The sequence below is a fragment of the Carettochelys insculpta genome, chromosome 1, assembly GCF_033958435.1.
Source record: "Carettochelys insculpta isolate YL-2023 chromosome 1, ASM3395843v1, whole genome shotgun sequence".
Taxonomy (NCBI): Eukaryota; Metazoa; Chordata; order Testudines; family Carettochelyidae; genus Carettochelys; species Carettochelys insculpta.
Genome location: NC_134137.1, coordinates 242673027 through 242693397, shown reverse-complemented (window position 1 = coordinate 242693397; position 20371 = coordinate 242673027). Strand labels below are relative to the sequence as shown.

General features: G+C 46.3%; 1 protein-coding gene across 1 annotated transcript; it reads right to left on the bottom strand.

Annotated features, from left to right (window-relative positions):
• Nucleotides 1–280: 280 nt before the first annotated feature.
• On the bottom strand, nt 281–20155 carry LOC142017876 (uncharacterized). The gene is made up of 3 exons (XM_075003210.1): nt 19680–20155; nt 13845–14287; nt 281–6099 (listed from the first exon to the last, which is right to left on the bottom strand). Exons 1-3 carry the CDS (start codon nt 20042–20044, stop codon nt 6032–6034), a joined length of 876 nt encoding a protein of 291 aa, XP_074859311.1. The 5' UTR covers nt 20045–20155; the 3' UTR covers nt 281–6031.
• Nucleotides 20156–20371: the final 216 nt, after the last annotated feature.

Sequence of the window (20371 nt, the reverse complement as noted above, 5' to 3'; positions counted from 1 at the left end):
GCACTCGCTGACTGTGCCTTTGTGGTTTCAGTAAGAAAATCTGGAAAGGCGCTCTGGGGGAAAAATAAATTTTTCTAGTATTTAAGTTAACTGAGTTTAAATTACCCCAAATGTAGTGCTAATATATTGTTTGCATCAGTGATGCATTGTGAAAGCAGATTGATGTATGGTGAAAAGTGAATGGAATCCAAACTGGAGCAATGAAAAAACAAAAAAAGCATATGAATGGAGGACAACTCAGTCATGTTTGCTGTAAAATAAATAAAGTAATAAATAAAAGTAATGAATCAGATTTTATTTCTTATATTGCAGATATCCACAGCTGACAACCAAACATTTCACACACCAACACTTTTACAGTGAAATTCATCGAACCTAAATCATTACAACACTCCAAGCAAAGCAAAATTAATATCTGAAAAAAGTACCTTGGACAACATAAACCCTCTGAGTTTCAGAAAGAACTTTGTATTTAGCTTTGCCATTTGACAAGAGAAAATCCACTTTTCTAACAGCAGTTCACAAGCTTTGGAATAAATAAGTCCCTCCACCCATGCCTTAATAAAGAGATAATGTTAGAGTATAGATGTCTACTGTAACTTGTCTACAGGTTCTCCCTAAAACCAATGCTGACATACAGAAGAGTGCATACGACAGTTTGCAAAGAAGTTGTTTTAAGCAGCAGAAGAAAGCTGTTTGTAATAGCCTGAAAATAACTGAAAGCATCAAGTGTTGCTTTCCTGGACAGCTTGCCGCAGTGGCACAATTTCAATTGCTGCCAAAGGAATTTAATGAAATAAGCTATACCTGAGAGAGTCTTTCCAAGTTTGTACAATACATAAACAAATGCAAGGGGTATACTTGTGCTTGATCTGTCCCATTCTCAGCTAATATTGTGTTGCATGTGGGACAATTATTCATCTTGAGTGGAAAAGCCTGAAGGCCACATGCTTCCCTTAATCTGTGTGTAAGATGCCCATTGGTGTCAGCAAGAATTGAGCCACTGATCAAGGAGCATATAGGGCCCTGAGTCATGTATTATGAATATAATGGCAGGGAAGTGGCTCAGTGGGATTAGCTGTCTGTTTATTAACAACAGAGGTTAAAATGGCTAAATATCATGCATTCCTGATGCAGTTGCTCCTCTGGGCTATGTCTAGATTACAGGGATTTGTCGGCAGAAGTTTGTGTTGGAAGATATCTTGAGACAAAACTTCTGTTGACCGACTGCATCCAGACCACAGGACGGATCGAAAGAGTGATCCACTCTGTTGACAGGGAGAGGCAGGACTGCCCCGCTGCTCTATCAGCAAAATGGCCACTCAGAACCACAGCAGACAGGGTTGCGCAGTGTCCCGGAGGCCTTTTTTGTCAACAGAAGGCCACCCGGACGTCCAAACTGGTGTTTTGTCAAGAGAGCTCTGTTGACAGCAGCATTCTACCTTGTGGCAAGCAGGGTACAGCTGTTGACAAAAGCACTTTGCAATCTGGATGCTCCGTGGGTTTTGTCGACAAGATGGCTGTATTGTTGATAAAACCCTCAAATCTAGACATAGCCCTGGTGTGTAGTTAGGAGTACATTTAAAGAGCTGAAAACAGTGCAGCTACCACTTCTTTAATGCCCAAATTTATTTCAGTTCCAGGACACAGCACCTTGCTTCTCCTTATGGAAAAGTGCTCCTTGGGGATTTCACTGTTGGTCTGTCTCATACATCCAGGGAGCCAAACAAGGTCAGTGGTCAGCAAATATGTCTTGAACAGCTTTGTTACTGTATTATAGCTAGTTCACTCAGAGCACTGTATACTTAAACGGAACTAAAACATATGTTACAGCTACAGTATGCTGCCTAACTTCAAGTGAATCTGCCTCCTTTTCTACACATTTAAAGACTGAGACTTTTTTAGGCCTATTTAATTATTTTATTCTTTGCTATGCATAGGTATTATTATTAGGTGTTGCAACTGAAAAGTCTTTATTAAGAACATTTTAAATTGTGTCTGACAAGAAAGTGCAACTGACAGGATAAAAGGGGAAAATATATTTTTTCCATGTCTCCTTGTTAAAATAAATTCTCCATCGAAATGTTAACTATGGGACAAAAGATTTCTAATGAACTGTTCTCTATCCCTTACATGAGAAGCCTCAGCAACCAAAGACCTTTCACATGCTCAGTAGTAGGGCTAATAGCCATAGTCCTGCTATGGCAGTGCCAATATTGTAAAATTTGTGTACACAGAGAGGAGGCAGTTTACGTACAGGTGATTAGTGGCTTGGTCAACTTTTGGTCTGTAGTTACACAACGCACTAGTGCAAAATACCTCTCCTGGAAATTGGCACAGTTCCATTGTACTTCAGTGATCTGCAAGAATATGCACGAGCTGAGTACCTGGTCCTCTATTAGTGTCAGGACATCATAACTGCAAACGCTATGGAGTTCAATAGTGAGAAAAACTTCTTTCTGTACACTGTGCCTTCATTTACATTTTATTATTAAGAAGCTTTAAAAATTTGCACATCAAGCCACTACACATCACTGAATCTTGCCAGCAGATTTTTTTATTAACATTCTAAGCTAACATTTACACTAGTAACTGGCAGAGAGGTTAGAAATTTGGATGGGCTAAATTCTAACCAGCAGTCTCACACTGACATGCTCAATCCTTAATCTTCCTCTGTATACCAAGGAATCCCTTTTCCCCTGTAAGAAAACAAGGCAACATCATGGTGACTTTGTGCATGACACATGTATAGGCTTTCGTGTGTGTGTGTGTGTGTGTGTGTGTGTGTGTGAGAGAGAGATACTGATCAGAAATAAATATGGCTGCTTAACACTTCACTACAAAGCAAGAAGGCACAAAGTGTCATTGGTCTGATTTTAACAATGGACAAAAAACATACCATTGTGCAATTCTTTTCAAATCAGAGAAAATCACACACTTAAAACAGATCTGTCTTAGTCATCACCAACAGTAAGAAAACATTCTATTTTCCAATATGCCTTTTCTATTGTATCAGGATTGCGGAGCACCCAAACACAACACTCACCCACAACCACTCTGAGTTAACTGACAATACTGTCCCTTTGGAGACTCTGTCTGTTTCCACTGAGAAAAACTCCCACAGATGGCAATGGGAACAGAACTAGGTCCTTTGTTTCCACAGTTTCCAAATCAGAGATTTAAAGAGAAATAATTCCTTTTGACTCTCTCACTTGCCTGGAGTTGAAAATACAGACCCCACAACCAGGGTTGCTGGAACAATTTGTACAGTGAGGGTGCTGAGAGACACTGAACCAGTCCCTAAAATGTGCATATGATGGAATCTACTTCAAGACAAGGGGTGCAGTAGCACCCCTAGTTCCAGTATCCATCTACAACATGCTGAGCATTCACAGCTCAGCACATAAAAGAACAGACTTGATTCACGCCATTTTTCCCAATAAAAATGGATACATTTCAGCAGCTTCAATAAACTATAACTTCCAGCTAAACATCACTGCTCCTATGGAAGAATAATTATCCTGCCTTGGTGCTGCATGTAATATTGGTGTAGCATGTATAAATTGCATCCCATGTGTATAACATACACAAATATGCACATACCCATACAAAATCTACTGTACAAGACTCCATATATTTTAGATTTTAGTCAAAAAGTAGTTCTCAAATACAGTGCAATTTCTCAGATGCCCAATTACAGAGGTCTTTCCGAACTCATTTGTCAAACACAGCAGCTTACATAATAAGTCCAGACACAAAAATTTGGCATGTATATTTTGTAGGGTTCTCTTTACATTTTGCACACTGGGCACCAAGAGACATAAAACCTAATTATCCAAATTGGTGGGTGGATTGGAGAAGGGAAATGTGTATGGCACAAAAACTGCTAGAAACAACAATCCATGCAGCACCAAGAGGGATGGGTGAGCCAGTGTTATTAATATCCTTTGTTTGTAGAAAAATCCTAAGTAGTAATGGAAACACCTTATGAGGCTCCATGCCAGGCGTCCAGACACTTAACCCCAGAATGATGCATGAACTGAGGAAAGACAGGAGCTCCTCAGCCTAACATGCCCCCAGGGCACAATCTGGTAAGAATCCGCAGAGCTTGCCTGTTGGATTGGCCCCTCTATATGAGCATACACAAAATGGCTGGCTGGAGTTGGGCACAGAGGAGGTCCAACTCCAGTGTTTTAGCCCAGTGGTTAGTGTGCTCACCTGGGACGTGGGAAACCTCAGTATAAGTCCCACCTCCACTAGCAGGGGAAAGAGAGTTCTGAACTGGGATTTACCACCTGTGAGTGCCCTAACCTCGCCGGCTCCAAGTTATGTGAATGTTCTTCCATCACCCTCCTGTCAGCCCAACTTCTTGGGTTGTGTCAGTCTGTATCTTCACAAAAGAAAGAAGCAGTCCTATAGCACTTTAACAAAATCATTCATTAGGTGATGAGCTTTTGTGGGACAGACCCACATCTTCCCATCTGGAAAATCCTGATAAATTCTCTTCATCTCAGTTTTCACTTACCAGAAAGATAGGGTGGGGATGTGGGGAGCAGTGTTGGAAACCCCAAGAGAAGGTTTGCAGCTGAGAATGCAACCCCAAGGAAGCACTTCCCTGCAGCCCAGACTTCAAAACCCACCTCTCCAAGAGGGGCGGGGCTTAGCATCCATCAGCCCAAGTTGGGCATCTCCCCATGGCTAGCAAGGTAAGTAGTTGCCCAGCCTGTTGGCTTTTGTGAATCCCATTCTGTGGCACTTGTCTCTCTCCACTCTTTGCACACAGAGCCTTTGTGAATCCTAGGGAGCTTCTAGGAACCTAAAAGGTAGGCGTGATGATGCTGAACATCACCATGCCTAAGCTGCTTTGTGAATCTGGCCCAATGTCTCCATAGTAACCAGATTTAAAAAAGCTGTGCCCAAGAAGGCAAAAATTGCTCTCATTTGCACCAGTTGGCCTCAGTGGAGTTATCTGTCACAGGAGATACAGAGAATGATTTTACTGTCAGGTCCCTGATTTAATGGGTGCAAATTTGCAGACTTATGCTTATAACAGTCCCATGCTTAACAACCTGAAGAAGTAAATTAAGTAGCACAGCTGCCATTCTTCCACAGATCCTATTAATAACAGGTGACTCCCCACCCTCAGCTCTTTTTTTCCGATTCTTGCTTTTCCTCCTCTTCCCCTCCCCACATATAGATCCTGGATTCTTATTTTTGCCCAAATCTGAAGAGGGTCTTTCCCACAAAAGCTCATTACCCAATAAATAAAATTGTTAGTCTTTTAGGTGCTCCAGGAGTGCTTGTTTGGTTTTAACCTGTTCTGAGAACATGGTCAAGTAGACAGATGCATAGGGCTGTTGTAAATTGGCAAAACTCCATGGAAGCAAGTTCAGCTGTGTCCATTCATAGAAGCAGAGAATTTGCCACATAAACACAAACATCTAGGTCCACCAATAGTTGAGATACACACGTGTAGTCATACCTTTGCACCTGAAAAATCATGGGCTGGGTTGGGAACTTTTTAAATGAAGCAGATTTGTATAGTTTAGCTGGTAAAACTTATTGATTGGATAAGCCATCACCCTCACAAACAGGAAACAAGTTGTACATTAAAGATATAAAAAATATAAAATCAGAACCATAATACAATCTTGATCGTGTTTTGACTTGTTCAAATGCAGCAGTGTATTTGTACCGCTGGTTAACCTGATGTTCACTGCTTTCCCATATGCAGTGTTCTTTGAAACGCATATGGTGTAAGTTGCTACAATAGCCAATTCCAGTAACATTTCCAGGCTTGCTTACCAACACTTCTACAGAGAGCGACCCTTAGCAAAAGAGCTTCCAATTAAACCTCATTCCAATGTGAGTTTTGTTATGCTTATAAGACTTCAGATCAGTATTTTCATGCATGTATCAATCCATGTGATGCTCTTAAGCATCTGTAGTCAGCACACACACTTTCTGAATGTCAGACAAACTTGCTGGCTCTTTATAACCTCTCTGGTGCAGATCTATTCTGTGTTGCATTTCAGAAAGTTAAATTCTTGGTAGCAGCTTGACTGGTAGTTTTCACTTGCTTCTTAGCTGAATAGTAATCTGTATAATAACAAACAAACAGAATTAGAAACTACAGAACTGCTGAATGATGTTTTAAAGAAATCTCTATAGTCTCACAGCTAAAGTAGTCAGGTAGGCTTCTGTAAGGCCCACATGGGAACAAAACTAATAACTTTCATATGTTCTATATAAAGCTATGTAATACCAAACAAACACAGGAAATGTGCTGGCTTTTATCCAGTATAGATCAAAGTACTTTAGACCCTCTTATACAAGCTGACCAATGTGACATTTTACTCTGTGACTCTTAGATCCAGCACAATAGTGTTTGCATAAACAGTTATTTTTCAGTGCTCGCTTACCATCCTAAAATAGATCTGCAGTTTAGAACAACATCAGAAGAATTACAATCATGCTGAATTCTACTAATCATGTTCTACCTATTGCATCAAATAAGAACTCTAGGAAGACTGCACATAACTTGCAATAACACCGAATTATCTCTCATTCTGTAATTATGGGGGACTACTCTATATTCTTTACCCATAACAAAATGTGTAATTACTGCTTCAAGTTCAAAATTCATCTTGATGACAGTACCATGACCTGCCTTCAATAATTTGTGAACATATCAAAAAGCATTTTTTTCCAAACACAGAAACAAAGACATTTTTCTGGTAGTTAACATGACAAATGTAGCTGAAATTACATCTATACATTTACAGGCTGAGTTCCACCTCCTCAGTTGGTATACAGTGGCTTCATTGGCTTTAATAAAATGATTCCAATTTAAACCAGCTGAGGATTGGGTCCTCATAAAGTTTCAGCTTCACTTTCCCACATAACCAATTGGCAATGTATGTTGCAAGTCCTAGAAGCTTATGGCTTGTATTCATTTCTACAGAGAACACTACTGGCTGAGGATACTCTCTGGAATGCTATGGGTTTCCACAGCCAAGTTCTGCAAAGAGAATCTTACAACTGATTTCATTAAGTTCTATTGTTTGATTTATGGTGAGAATAATTAAGTATAATGGTGATCCAAAATAATACCACATCTTGTTGGGAGTCTGAGCAGCTAATTTACCGGGAAAAAAGGCCTGCAAACATTACAGGAAGTTCTTGGCAGGGAGGAGGAGGAGTGAAACAACAGTAATAATTGGGATGTCTAAGCTCTCACAAAATATAATCCTTACTAATGTTAATTCATGTACTTTGTGCTGAGGGGAACTATATTGTGGATTATATACTTGGTGGGTCAAACCGACAAATGACTCCAATGGCTTTATCTTCACATTCATCAATAATGAATTTTAGCCAGGGCAAAATTTTCAAAAGCACCTACATAATTAAGGAGCCCAACTCCCATCTTCAAGAGAGACTTGTGCATGTAGGAGCTGCCCAGGCCCAGATCCTCAAATATATTTAAGGATCCAATTCCCATAGATTTCAGTGGAAATTAGGGTCCTAATTGCCTTTGAAGCTCTGGGCTCTAAGTGCCCAAGCGGATTTTCTATACTGGAAATGCTACAGTGATACACCTGCAGTGCTGTAGGGAAGAGGTTCTTCCACTGCTGTTATAAATTCACCTCCGTGGAAGGCAGTAGTTATGTCAATAGAATTCTTGGTATATTGGAAGAATTCTTCCAATAGACTTCTGGTGTTGACACCGATTTTAGGTCAGCTTAATAACATAATTCAGGGGAGTGAATTTTCAGATCACTGAGTGATGTAGCTAGCTTGAACTGACTTGGTAGTTTAGACCAATCCCTTTTAAATTTTTTTCCCCAGTTTCTTAAACTACACGTCCAGGAGATACAGACACAGCTGAGTCAACAGGAAAAGTCTTCCATCCACCTAGTTACTGAACCACTCAAGGGAGGTGTCTTACCTACTTTTCTCATTGTAGAAAACATCTACACTACAGTGCTGCTCTCTCTTGTCACTTGATAATAAGCAGGACATCTTCATGTCACCCTCCTATTTGTGAGTCTATTGATGGCTGTTCAGCTCAGTTGTGGAACTGCTAATCTTATCACAAAGGGGGCAGGTGTTAGTAGCTGCTGGAAGGGTGTTAGGCAGTTTTTGACGATCTTTTCTGCCTCCCTTCATCTGTACTGCACTGGTACCTCTCAAACTGCGCCACCTCTCACGGATTACTGTTCTCCACTGGGGATGATGTTGGGCAAGGTTCTCCCAAGTATCAACACTGATGCTGCACTTTTTCATGTATGCCTTCAGCATGTCCTTATATAATTTCTGCTGTCTCCCAACGCTCCTCTGTCCTTCCTTCAACATGGAAAAAGGAATCTGTTTTGGGAGGTGCTGATCAGATGTCCAAACCACATGATCAGTCCAACGAAGATGCTGATGAATGATAATGGCTTCAATGCTGGTCACGTTCGACTCTCCCAGGATGCTAGTGTTTGTGCGCCTATCCTCCCAAGAGATATTTAGGATTCTCCTGAGGCAGCGTTGATGATACATTGTTCAAGTGCCTTCAAATGATGCTTGTATGTTGTCCAGGTTTCATACGTCTACAGCAGCATTGGAACAATCACTGCTTGGTATATAATTTTTGTCTTCAGGTAGATGTTACAGCTCTCCAAGACCATTTGTCTCAGGAAAGCAAAAGCAAAGCTTGCAAGGTTCAGACAGTGCTGGATTTCTGCATCAATGTTTACTTTGTGGAAAGATGACTTCCAAAGTATGGGAAGTGCACCACATTTTCCAGCCGCTCTCCATAGACTTCAACAGAGATTGTCCCACTGGGGGGTGGGGGTGGAGCACATTGGTCTTTTTGATATTTTGTGTGAGCCAGAGATTCTTGTATGCTTCAGCGAAGGCACTTAAGATGGTCTAAAGGGCTGTGGGAGAAAGAGCAGCAACCATGCTGTTACCTGAGTACTGGAGCTCTGTGTTCAAGGTTGTGGAGATCTTAGCTTTCAGTCTCCTGAGATGAAAAGCTTCCTATTCATTCTACAGACAATCTTCACGCCATCTGGAAACTTGCCATCAATGAGGTGAAGGGTCATGGTGATGAAGATGCAGGACAGTGATGGAGCAATTACACAGCCTTGTTTGACTCCTGTTTTGACCTCAGAGGAGTTGCTTAGGGATCTCTTGTTGTTAAATACTGTGGCAGTCATGTTCTCATGAAGCAGACTCAAGATGCTAATGAATTTTTTGGGGCAGCTGATCTTTGACAGGATGGTCCACAGGGTGCTATGACTGACTGAGCTGAATGCTTTGCTCAAGTGGATGAAACTCATGTATAAGGCATGGTTTTGTTCATGATATATACATATGTTTTGGATAGTTGCTGGGTGGTGAAGCTCATGTCCACTGTTCCTCGTAATGGTTGGAAGCCACACTGGGATTCTGGGAGAATTTCGTCTGAGAATGGCAGAAGTTGGTTTGCAAGGATTCGAGCTAAGATTTTTCCCTTATGTTGCCGGGGGGGCAGATGCCATGATAGGTTCCACAGTCCAACTTGTCACCCTTCTTGAAGAGACTGACAGTCAGTGTGCCTCTGAAATCTTGTGGCATCTGCTCCCTATGCCAGATCTTGGGAATCAGGAGGTGGAGTTGTTTGTGGAGCTCTGGCTCACCTTCTTTAAAGACTTCAGCAGAGATTCCATCCAGTCTGGTTGCCTTGTTGCACTTCACTGATTTGATGGAAGCTCACTCAAGGTAGGAAGTATTGCAAGATCATCCCCAGGCAGTTGCTGAGGGATTTGGCCATGGGATTCTAGGACCACCATGGAGGGCCGGTTCAAGAGCTCATTATAGTATTCCCTCCAGCGAGAAGCAAGGGCTTCATTGTTTTTCAAGAGTTGAGTACCATCCTGTGAGCTCAGGGGATTGGTTCCATGGTTTCTCAGTCCATAAACAGCTTTGGTAGCACTGAAGAAACCTCTTGTACCATTGATGTCTGCAAGATGCTGGAGTTCTTGCGCCTTTTCAGGCCATCACTTGTTTTTCAGAGTCCTTGTTTTACATTGGACTTCTGCCTTGGCCTTAGCATGTGCTTCTCTCCCCATTGTGTCGCTTTGATAGGCCCTCCTAAAGTCTCTTTCCTTTTTGCCTCAGTCAGGAATTCAATTTCCACATTATTCCCATCAAACCAGTCCTGATGCTTCCTGGACTGGTGGTCAATGCTTTCTCCACAAGCTCCAATGATGGCATTTTTCAATTGACACCAGTGTTCTTCCGCATCTTTAGGGTGTACTGTCAACGGCTTCCTTTGGAGCACTACTGGAAGTCACTTTGTCTGGTGGGGTCCTTCAAACCTTGCATGTTAATCTTTCGTTGGATCTGTTTTCTCTGACTTCTCCATTTGGTGGCAATCCTGATCACCATTGTGGATTGAATAAGGCAGTGATCAGTCCAGCAGTCATCAGCACTAGTCATTTTATGTGTGAGAAGGACATCAAGCTGATCCCAAGCAGAGATGATGATGTAGTCTATGAAGTGCCAGTGCTTCAATTTAGGATGTTGCTGTGAGGTCTTAAATTTGTTTTTCTAGTGGAAGAGGGTGTTCATGATGAGGAGCTCATGTTCTGCACATTTTGTAAGGAGGAACACTCCATTGCAGTTGCTGTTACCATATTCTTATCTCCCAATGGTAGACTGCTAGGAGGTCCATGTTTCTTCTGACCCTGACATTGAAATCCCCCAACAGAATAATCTTGTCCTCTTTGGGGATGTCTTCGAGGTCTGTATCCAATTGGGTGTAGGACTTCTCCTTCACGTCATCTTCAGTGTCTAGAGTTGCCACATAAGCACTGACGACAGCTGCCTGTTGGTTTTTTGGCAGACTTCAAGCGGAGAGTCAAGAGACACTTGCTGATGTCAAAAGGGACTTCAGATAGGATCTTTGTCATTTCTATTTTGATGGCAAATCCTACTCCATGAATTCATTTTTCTTCCTTTGGGGTTCCTTTTCAGAAAAATGTGTACCTTCCACTTTCTTTTCTTTGCTGTCCTTCTGGTCTATGTGCTTCTGCCAGGGCAGCTATATTGATGTTGAATCATCACAGCTCACAGGCGACAACTGCCATGCATTTTTTGGGTCATCCATTGTCTGGGTTGTCCATTTGGAGTGTGAATATTCCATGTTCCAAAGTTTACTATTCAATTTCGACTGCATAGAGGTGAACCCACTACACTTGATTATCCAGTCATGAGGGTTGAGGTGGATTATGTTTGGCACCTTTTCTAGCCCCCTCCCCATGTGGGCTGAGCAGAACGGATCCTCTATAGGGCTGATCAGTCATAGATGCAGCTGCTGGACCATTCTACCACCTTTGTCCTCAAAACGGTATTACATACATCTACTGCCAACATGCTGGTCCATGACTAAAAGCTTCCAGATTTCACAATCCTGCTCCTGTCAACATTTGCCATTTGCTGTAGGTCTTAAATTTAGGAGAGTAGTATGCAGAGGAAGATGACTTCTTTTAATGTGGGGGGACTGTTGCAGTGCAGCCACCATGTGGTTCTTGATGGAGAGAAGGCTCAAGTCCAATGGGATGGGATCCATGACGACTGGGAGTCTCCTGTCCACTGCAGCCATCATCCACCTTCACAGCCACGGTAGCATTTACCCTTGCTATTCACCGCCTGTTCTGCTGTGAGGACTTTTAGGATCATTCTTGGTCTGGACCCTCCCCCTTGATCTTGCACCATGGGTGACCTGCTGGGAGCACAAGACTCCCTACGGCATTGCTTTTGGGTTCACTGAAACACACAAGCCTGCTCACCACAACAAGGCGATGATCTGGAGAGTGACAGTGCTGCTGTAGCATGCGTTGTGTAGATAGCCCCAAAGTCAAGCCCCCAGTGCTCTGAAAACAAAAGGATGGGAGCTGGCACGTGAAAGGGGGAAGATGGTGCTGCATGGACAATATCGTTCTCTTCCCTCTTCTCCTTCTCTAGCTCTGACCACAGAAGCATCTGAAGTCTGGCTTACAAAAAGGACAGCTCAGTTCAGTTCCTGGAAAAGAGGATCCAAAGCCTAGCTGTCTTGCAACGCTGCAGCTGTGAAATGCTCTCATGGAAGCAGAACAGAAGTTGGAACCATTCTGAAGCAAGATGGTGATGGTATGAATGTTCAGATGAGCTGGGACTGTGGCAAAGTGCCTGCATTTTTACTGGTTAACTCTGCCTGCCCAAGGAGCCATATACAGTGAAAGAGCCTCAGAACGCACAGCTGGCTTTTAAGACAATGATATTTATTTAACCAGACCGCTCCTGTCTTTTAAAGTGTAAATCAGGAATCTCAAATTTGATTTACCTTAGGGCCAGTGCGAGTCCTCAAATCCCACCAGTGGGCCAGCACGTATCCCTCTGGCAGGGCTTTGGAAGGAGTGGGGAGTCTCTGTGTGTTCTCCTGGCCCTGCCTGCACTCTTCACTCCCCACACATGCCCCTACCACCACTGCCCGTATCTCCAGCTAGTAGCCTTGCACCACTACTGGCATGCCTCTGTGGCCTGGGGCGGTGTGTGTAGACCTGTTCTGTACACAGGATGTTTTGTTGCCGTCACCTGGGTCTCCCGCTTTAAGGGCTTCCTTGGCAGCTGATCCAAGTGGCCTAAGGATCAGATGGTCCCTCAAACTCCGGTTAGCCCGCAGGCCACAGGGTGGGCTGGGACTGGCAGCAGGGGTCAGGCACCCCTGCACTCACTGCAGCAGCAGGAGCTGCAGGGCAGCAGAGCTGCATAGTATCCAGCTGCGCTCCCCAGCCAGCCTGCACTGGGGTTGGGGCATTCCGCTTTCTGCCTCTGCAGTGAAGTGGAGCAACTGAGCCGCCCTGGGAGATGGCAGCAGAGTGGAGCAGAGCAGAGGCTGCTGGGTCATTCTGCTTAATATGGGATTGTCCCTTTAAAAACAAGACATGTAGTCACCTTAACTGTGAAGATTTATGAAAAAAACTGGGGAAAGTCATATTGATTTGCTGGACAACCCAACCTGAGATCCAGACTGCCCTTGAATAAGTCATCTTAACTACTCTTCATAGCTCCCTTCCCTTTAGTTGCCTAATCTCCCCCACCTACACTATGGCCCTGTCTGCTGTGACATGGTAGCACCACAGTGTAGGCACTTCTTTATAGTCAGAAGAGGCTTTTCCCATCAGATTGATTAATCCATCTCTCCAACAGATGGTAGCTAGGTTAATGGAACAATTGATCTGATCTGTCTGCACCAAGACTTAGCTTGCCCTAATGATAGTGCTTAGGGCACAAATTTTCCATAACCCTGAGCACTGTAGGTAGGTCAGTCTAATTCTAGAGAACAGATTGGACCTAAGTTTGACTGAGCAATCATACCTTTTTTTGGCCTGACCTTCTGATATTCTGAGCATTCACCAGTCCCACAGATACCTTTGGGAGTTGCAGGTGATAAGATCTTTAGAAAACCAGCTTCTTATGTAAACTGTGACAATCTTCCTTAACCCATCAGATGATGTTGAATCCTGCTACAGTATGAAACAGCAAATCTTCATCTTGTGTATGCCTGCGTTTTCATAAACATGTTCTGGGGGAAATCATTAGTCAATTGAAAAGAAATAATTTTGTACCTGTGGATAGGTGGGTATAGTAAAGGGCATGGCTCTTGATAGGAAAAAAATGTAAGACTATTCAGTCATGTCATTTGGTTTATTTCAAGCGTTCCTTATTTAAGAAGAGGCTAATTACTGGCCTATTTTGATTAAATTCTGGAGAAGCTTTCAGAGATAGTTTTGACACACCGAACAGCATACAATACAAATCTCACTCACCTGTCAAGGAAGTTTGTCTCCGTTTCTTCCCTGCTTGGTTCTTCTTGCCCAGCATTTTCTTGGTAACTTTGGGGTTCTCAGTCAGTGTCACTGTGGCAAAATTGTGGCCCTTGACCTCTTTGACTATACCCTGGTTCAAGGGCTTCAAAGGCTTGCGAGCCTCACCTACCACACAGCTGTGGTAAAAGGCTGGAACATCCCGGCTCTGTAGTTCTTCCCACTGTAAGAGCCCCTCTGCTGGCATGTCTTGTAAGAAGTCAAAGTTCCACTTTTTCTGTGCTCCCTCTATGCTGCTGCGCAGCATGTGTTGGAAGTCCTGCTGCAGCTGCTCATGGTCCACGGGGCCAAAGAGGTTCCTTCGTACCCGGGTTGCCTTCACTGCCCTCCACTCCATCTGCTCTCCAATCCACCGCTCTCCAACGAGCGTACAAAGCAATGACTGCCTGCCAGAGATAGAAAGACCATCAGACACCTTTTGTGTGTCCAGTTCAAGAGGCACCTATAGGGGATGTAGCAAGTGGTGGGATATTTCTGATCCTTTTAAGGGAAATGCTTGGAAATAGTTTGGAAAAATGTCTGCCAATCTCTAATCGTCATGAAAAACTCTCACTTGACTTCAGTGGACTCTGCTGACCAGAGCCTCAGCCAATGGTGTATTTACTGTGGGTGCTTCACATAGTGCTGGTGATGGAGTTGGCTGGGCCATTCTGGAGGCTGAGGCTTTGTCTTCACTGCAAATAAAGCTACATTTTTTTTCCTTTAGAGTAACTAATGGAGGTGAACAACCCCGAGGTAGATGCTGAAAACCAGGTGCTATTTTTTTAAACTCACCAAAGTCAGCCCTATACCCCTTTCTGGGGTTGATCCCAGCAGTTTACTTCATGGTTAAACTAAAATGTCTTGCCTTCATTGGCTGTGGCCACACTTGGCCAAAACTTCAAAATGGCCAAGCTAATGGCCAAATCGAAGAATACTAATGATCAGCGCCTCTTTAGCATGCTGCTGGCCGCAGTACTTCGAAAGTGCCACTTTCAATGGTGCATGGCTTGGCTACGCGGGGGTACTTTTCAAAAGGACCCCGCACATTTCGAAATCCCCTTATTCCTATCTCAGCATAATTAACAAATCTGGTAGGAATGGTGACTGGTCCTGCTGTGAGTGCAGGGGACTGGACTCAGTGACCTCTCAAGGTCCTTTCCAGCTCTATGAGATGGCTATATCTTATCCGTACACCTAGCACAATGGGGTCCTAGTCAATACCAATAATAATAATAGATGACAAGGAATTGGATCTTTGCCAAACTGGGGGCATATTTGATAGCTGTAGATGTTTTCAGTGCTCATATAAATATCTATGGTGAAATCCTGGCCCTACTGAAGTCAATAGGAACTTTATCGCTGACTTGAAAGATCACCCCAATGTTTCTCTAGGTACACTGTGGCAAGGAGTTCCACATGTTATTCTGTGTCTAAAACTGTGTGTTACAAATCTGCAAAAACAAAATAATCCAAAGTACTTTCTACATATGACATATTTAGAACCTTGAAATTCTTTGTGGCCACTATGGTTCAGTCTCTCTTGACCACTGATTTTTCTGAGTTTTGCTAACACCTACTGGGCCTGTCTACTCACCCCTAGAAATTTTGAAATCAGGAGTGGACATTTATCTAAAAGATGTGTTCAAATGCAGACACAAATTAATTCAGGGAAGTCTGATGGCCTGTTGTTATACTGAAGGTCAAGTTAGATCATAGCGGTCCCTCTGGCCTTCAGATCTATGAATCAAACCTCATTCATGGGAAGAGTCTTTACTAATGCAAGTAACTCCATTGACCTCAACATGAATACAAAGTGCATTATTGGTAGCCATTTCTAATTTCCCTCTGCTTATAGGCCAACTAGGGTGTGTCAGAAACTAATTCATAAACATTTTTACTTTTTCCCCTCAAAATTTTCATGGAACATTTCTGTCAAAATAGTTCAACTATCTCTTATCAGTGGTCAAAACAGTGAAACGAATTTTTAGGGGAAAAAAGTTTGAATGTAATTTAAAATGTGTGTGTGTGGTTGGCAAGTCCTATTTTGTCAGCTACACAATTGCCTTTCGGGTAGTATGGTCCACTACACAGAATGCTGGGAGTCTTGGTTTTTATTCCTGACTTTGATGCATGTGACCCTGGCCAAGTCGCCGCACAGCTCTGTGCCTCCATTTCCGAATCTGTAAAATGGGATAGGCTGCTGAAAAGCGCTCTGTAACAGTGAGGTATCATTATTTTTACACTAGGTAGCTGGGACTTTTACCTTTTCCAGGGGAATACCAAGGCACAGCCACCTTCCCTGATTTTAAATTACTCTGACCTCGTCTTTTTCACTAACTTTTTTGTGTCATGCCTGCCACATTATCTGCCTCCTCAGCAAAGGCATGTGTGCCAGTCTGTCCTCCAATGGCTCACCCCTTGTACAGATTCAGGACAGCAGGGATGGGAGTGGGTAGGAGTTGCTCTCTATACCCTCAGACACAAGGTATGGTACAACTCCAAGAAGAGCTGAATGGTCATCTCACAGCTGCCAGTCCTGGGAACCCATAAGCCACATATTCCAGGCAAGCGCTTTCAAGTGGCAATTGCTGTGCTGTTCACCGGGTTCCAATCAACAGGGTCAGGGTTATCACACTCCCACGGCACGCCTTTAGATGTGGGGTAAGTGTGGAGGCGCATTTGCTTCTATCCCCTTTTTGCACCTACACTTTCCCAGTGAGGTCCTGCCAAGCGTTCCTATCTGGATGCAGAATTTGGGGGAAATATTAGGCAAAGTTCAGGGAAATGTAACCCTTTCTTACCCGTCAGCTCCCTTAGGAAGAAGGAAAGCATAGGCAGGGGTGGAACACCTGTAAGATATTCACATTTGTGTAGCACCCTCTTCCAGCTCTCCTGCCCAGCCACAAGGAAGTCCCCAGCCAGAGGCAACCAAATGTAATATATTGTTGGACTTTTGGCTCCTTTCACATAGCCAAGAAATATAAATAGGGACCTGAGTGCATACAGGCCTATTCTGTACTTGCTCTGGGAAGTCAAAAAGGCCATTAGCTTTCCTGCGTTTGTTAAGCTAACAAGTCCTGGCTCTCCCTCCCACCTACGGCCTTTACAGGCGGTGACTAAGGAGAAGACAGAAGATAAGGACAAATACAAACGATAAGGAGTCAGCAGCTTTGCAGAGCCTTCCCCCACGAGTCAGCACTTGCCGGGTGGTGCGGTGGTCGTTTGCCAGAGCCATCGGGCCTGGGGGTGAAAACGAAAAGCAATCCACCCCCGCAAATGCGACTGGGGAAGGCGGGAGCGACTCTAACAGTTCCTGCAGCGACCCCGCGGGGGCTGCATTGTGCGGAGCGATCCCAAAGGAGCAACAAGCACAACAAAAGAGACAAAACAAAGCCAAGGCGGCCCAGCCGCTCCGCCCCGCCCCAGATCACCACAGGCCCGGGCTGCCTCCTCCCCAGCCAAGCGCAGCGACCGTTCTTGCTTTGCAACCTGCCCGCTCGGACGCGGGGGGCCGGGCCGGGCCTTTGGAATTGCACCAGCGAGGCGGGACACTCCCCCGCCCCCGCGGGTCCGACCCGCCTGGGGCCCGCCGCGAAACGCGCCACTGCGGCCCCGGCGCTGGCGGGAGGAGAAGCGCGCTTGGTGCGCGCCTCGCTGGAGCGCCGCGCTCGGCTCGGCTCGGCTCCAGTTACCTCGCAAGCACAAAGCGGCCGGGGCACCGCACACGGGGACAGGGCGGGACGGTCATCCCAGTCACCGCTTCGCCGGACAGGTGCGGCTCCCCCGGACGCCAGAGCCAGTCCCGCAGGGAGCTCCCCGCGAGCCAGCGGCGATCCGCAGGGACCCCCCACGCCCTAGCCATCGGCTCTGCAGGAGGTGACGCTGCAAAGCAACCCCTCCAGTGTCACCCTGGGGCAGCGCGGTTAGAGGGCTAGACACACGGCCCACAAACCTGTGTGCGCGGGTGTGAGAGGGACGGAGAGAGAGAGAAGCGCTGCTAGTGTCACAGATACACTGCTCACAAACCGTTGTGTGGGGGTGGGTGGGGAGGAAAGAAGCCCTGTTCGTGTTATAGACACACTGCTCACAAACCTGTGTGTGAGAGAGAGAGAGAGAGAGAGAAGCCCTGTTCCTGTAAAAGACCCATTGCTGTGTTATAGACCCATTGCTCACAAACCTGTGTGTGTGTGTGAGAGAGAGAGAGAGAGAGAGAGAAAGAAGACCTGTTCGTGTTATAGACACACTGCTCACAAACCTGTGTGTGTGTGTGAGAGAGAGAGAGAGAGAGAGAGAGAGAGAGAGAAGCCCTGTTCGTGTTATAGACACACTGCACACAAACCTGTGTGCGCGGGTGTGAGAGGGACAGAGAGAGAGAGAAGCGCTGCTAGTGTCACAGATACACTGCTCACAAACCTGTGGGGGGGTGGGGAGGAAAGAAGCCCTGTTAGTGTTATGGACACACTGCTCACAAACCTGTGTGTGTGAGTGAGTGAGAGAGAGAGAGAGAGAGAGAGAAGCCCTGTTCCTGTAAAAGACCCATTGCTGTGTTATAGACCCATTGCTCACAAACCTGTGTGTGTGTGTGAGAGAGAGAGAGAGAGAGAAGCCCTGTTCGTGTTATAGACACACTGCTCACAAACCTGTGTGTGCAGGTGTGAGAGGGACAGAGAGAGAGAAGTGCTGCTAGTGTCACAGATACACTGCTCACAAACTGGTGTGTGTGTGTGAGAGAGGCCCTTAGTGTCACAGATACACTGCTCACAAACCTGTGGGGGGGTGGGGAGGAAAGAAGTGTTATAAAGAAGTGGGGTGTTATAGACACACTGCTCACAAACCTGTGTGAGTGAGAGAGAGAGAGAGAAGCCCTGTTCCTGTAAAAGGCCCATTGCTGTGTTATAGACCCATTGCTCACAAACCTATGTGTGTGTGTGTGTGTGTGTGTGTGAGAGAGAGAGAGAGAGAGAGAGAGAGAGAGGCCCTGTTCGTGTTATAGACACACTGCTCGCAAACCTGTGTGTGTGTGTGAGTGTGAGAGAGAGAGAGAGAGAGAAGCCCTGTTCGTGTTATAGACACACTGCTCGCAAACCTGTGGGTGTGTGTACAGCAGGGAGAGGAGTGCCCGCTGAGGAGGACTGATGTGGGGTTTGGGAGAGTCCTGGTGGGGTTTTTCTTAGGCACAGGAACTGAAATTAATCAATCAATCAATTAAATAATAATAACCAGATCATTGGATTATTTCCCCACTGGGGAAGATTTAAATTTTCCACCTGAGGACGGATTTTCCTCCCCCGCCGCCTCCTCCATCCAAGCCCTGTGCCTGCCTTAGGCTTCACCCCGGCGACACCGCCAGCCCCACACCCCAGCGCCCCGGGAAGAGACCATCAGGCCAGCGACAAACTGACACCAGAAGGGAGCTCGAGGCTGGCCCGACGCGAGACTCCAGGGTGGCCCGACGCGAGACTCCAGGGTTACCCAACCCAAGCAGCCCCGGAGCACCCTAAAGACCAACCGCTTTGTGTCCGGGCCGAGCAGCGGCCCGAGACCGGGGGGGGATGTGAAGAAGTGGGTCTGAGCCACGTGCGAGTCTCTCAGGTGCTCCCGGGCTGCTCGACTCCGGAGACGCTCCAGACGGAGGGGGCTGCCCCTCTGAGACGCGCAGCGCGGCGGGGAAGCGGGGTTGGGGCCCGGCCGAGACGGAAATCCCGGGCTGCAGCAAGCGGCCGGCGCTGCGCGGGGAGGTACTGGCAGCGCCCGGGCAGGCGGGGGCTGCTCAGCGTCAGAGCGGGGCTCACTTACATTCCCGGGCTCCCGCCGCTGCTCGGGCCGGCCTCTGCCCCCGGGGCTCGTCGGCTGCTCCTGCGCGCGCCCGGGGCGCGGCGGTCCAGATGCGCAGAGCGAGGGCGCTCGCCAGCCCCAGCGGCAGCGCACAGCCTCGCTGCCATCCAGCTGCCCGGCCTCCCCCACGCTGCGCTGCGCCGCCCCGCCTCCCCCTGCTCCCCAGCGGGGCGGGCAATCCAGCCGCTGCCGACCCGGGGCGGCGGGGGAGGGCTGCGGGGTGCACGGATGCCCCCGCCGCAGCCGCTCGTCTTCGGCCCGGCGTTGTCCCCTCCCCGCCGCGCCGCGCGCCCAGCCCGTACTCCGCAGCTGCTCCGCTTGCACATTCCGGGCGGCTGTCCAGTGCTCGCGGTACCGGCACGTGTCTCTGCAACGTGACTGCAACCCCCTTCCCCCCGCGAGCTGCTCCGTGCCAAATAGACCAAACCTGAGCCAAACCCTTGTTGTCCAGGACAGGGCTGCGGAGGGAAAGGAGTCGGAGGAGGTGGAAGTTCAGCCCAGGGGGTGGAGAAGAGTGTAATCCCGGCGTGAGTGAGGCAGAGGCAGCGGTTCCCTGGGGTGGGTTTTTTTCGTTTGGTGCCTCTTGGAAAGCTGCTAACTAACTTTAGGGAAAGGGACGCGATCCAGTCAATTGAAACTAGGTTAGTTGGGCC

What these genes read in the sequence shown, in the direction of transcription:
- LOC142017876 (XM_075003210.1), bottom strand. Translation starts at nt 20,044, where the DNA reads ATGTGCAAGCGGAGCAGCTGCGGAGTACGGGCTGGGCGCGCGGCGCGG. An exon ending in AGCGGCGGGAGCCCGGGAAT is followed by an intron (nt 14,288 to 19,679) that starts GTAAGTGAGCCC and finishes TATCTCTGGCAG; the next exon opens with GCAGTCATTGCTTTGTACGC. An exon ending in GAGACAAACTTCCTTGACAG is followed by an intron (nt 6,100 to 13,844) that starts GTGAGTGAGATT and finishes GTTATTATACAG; the next exon opens with ATTACTATTCAGCTAAGAAG.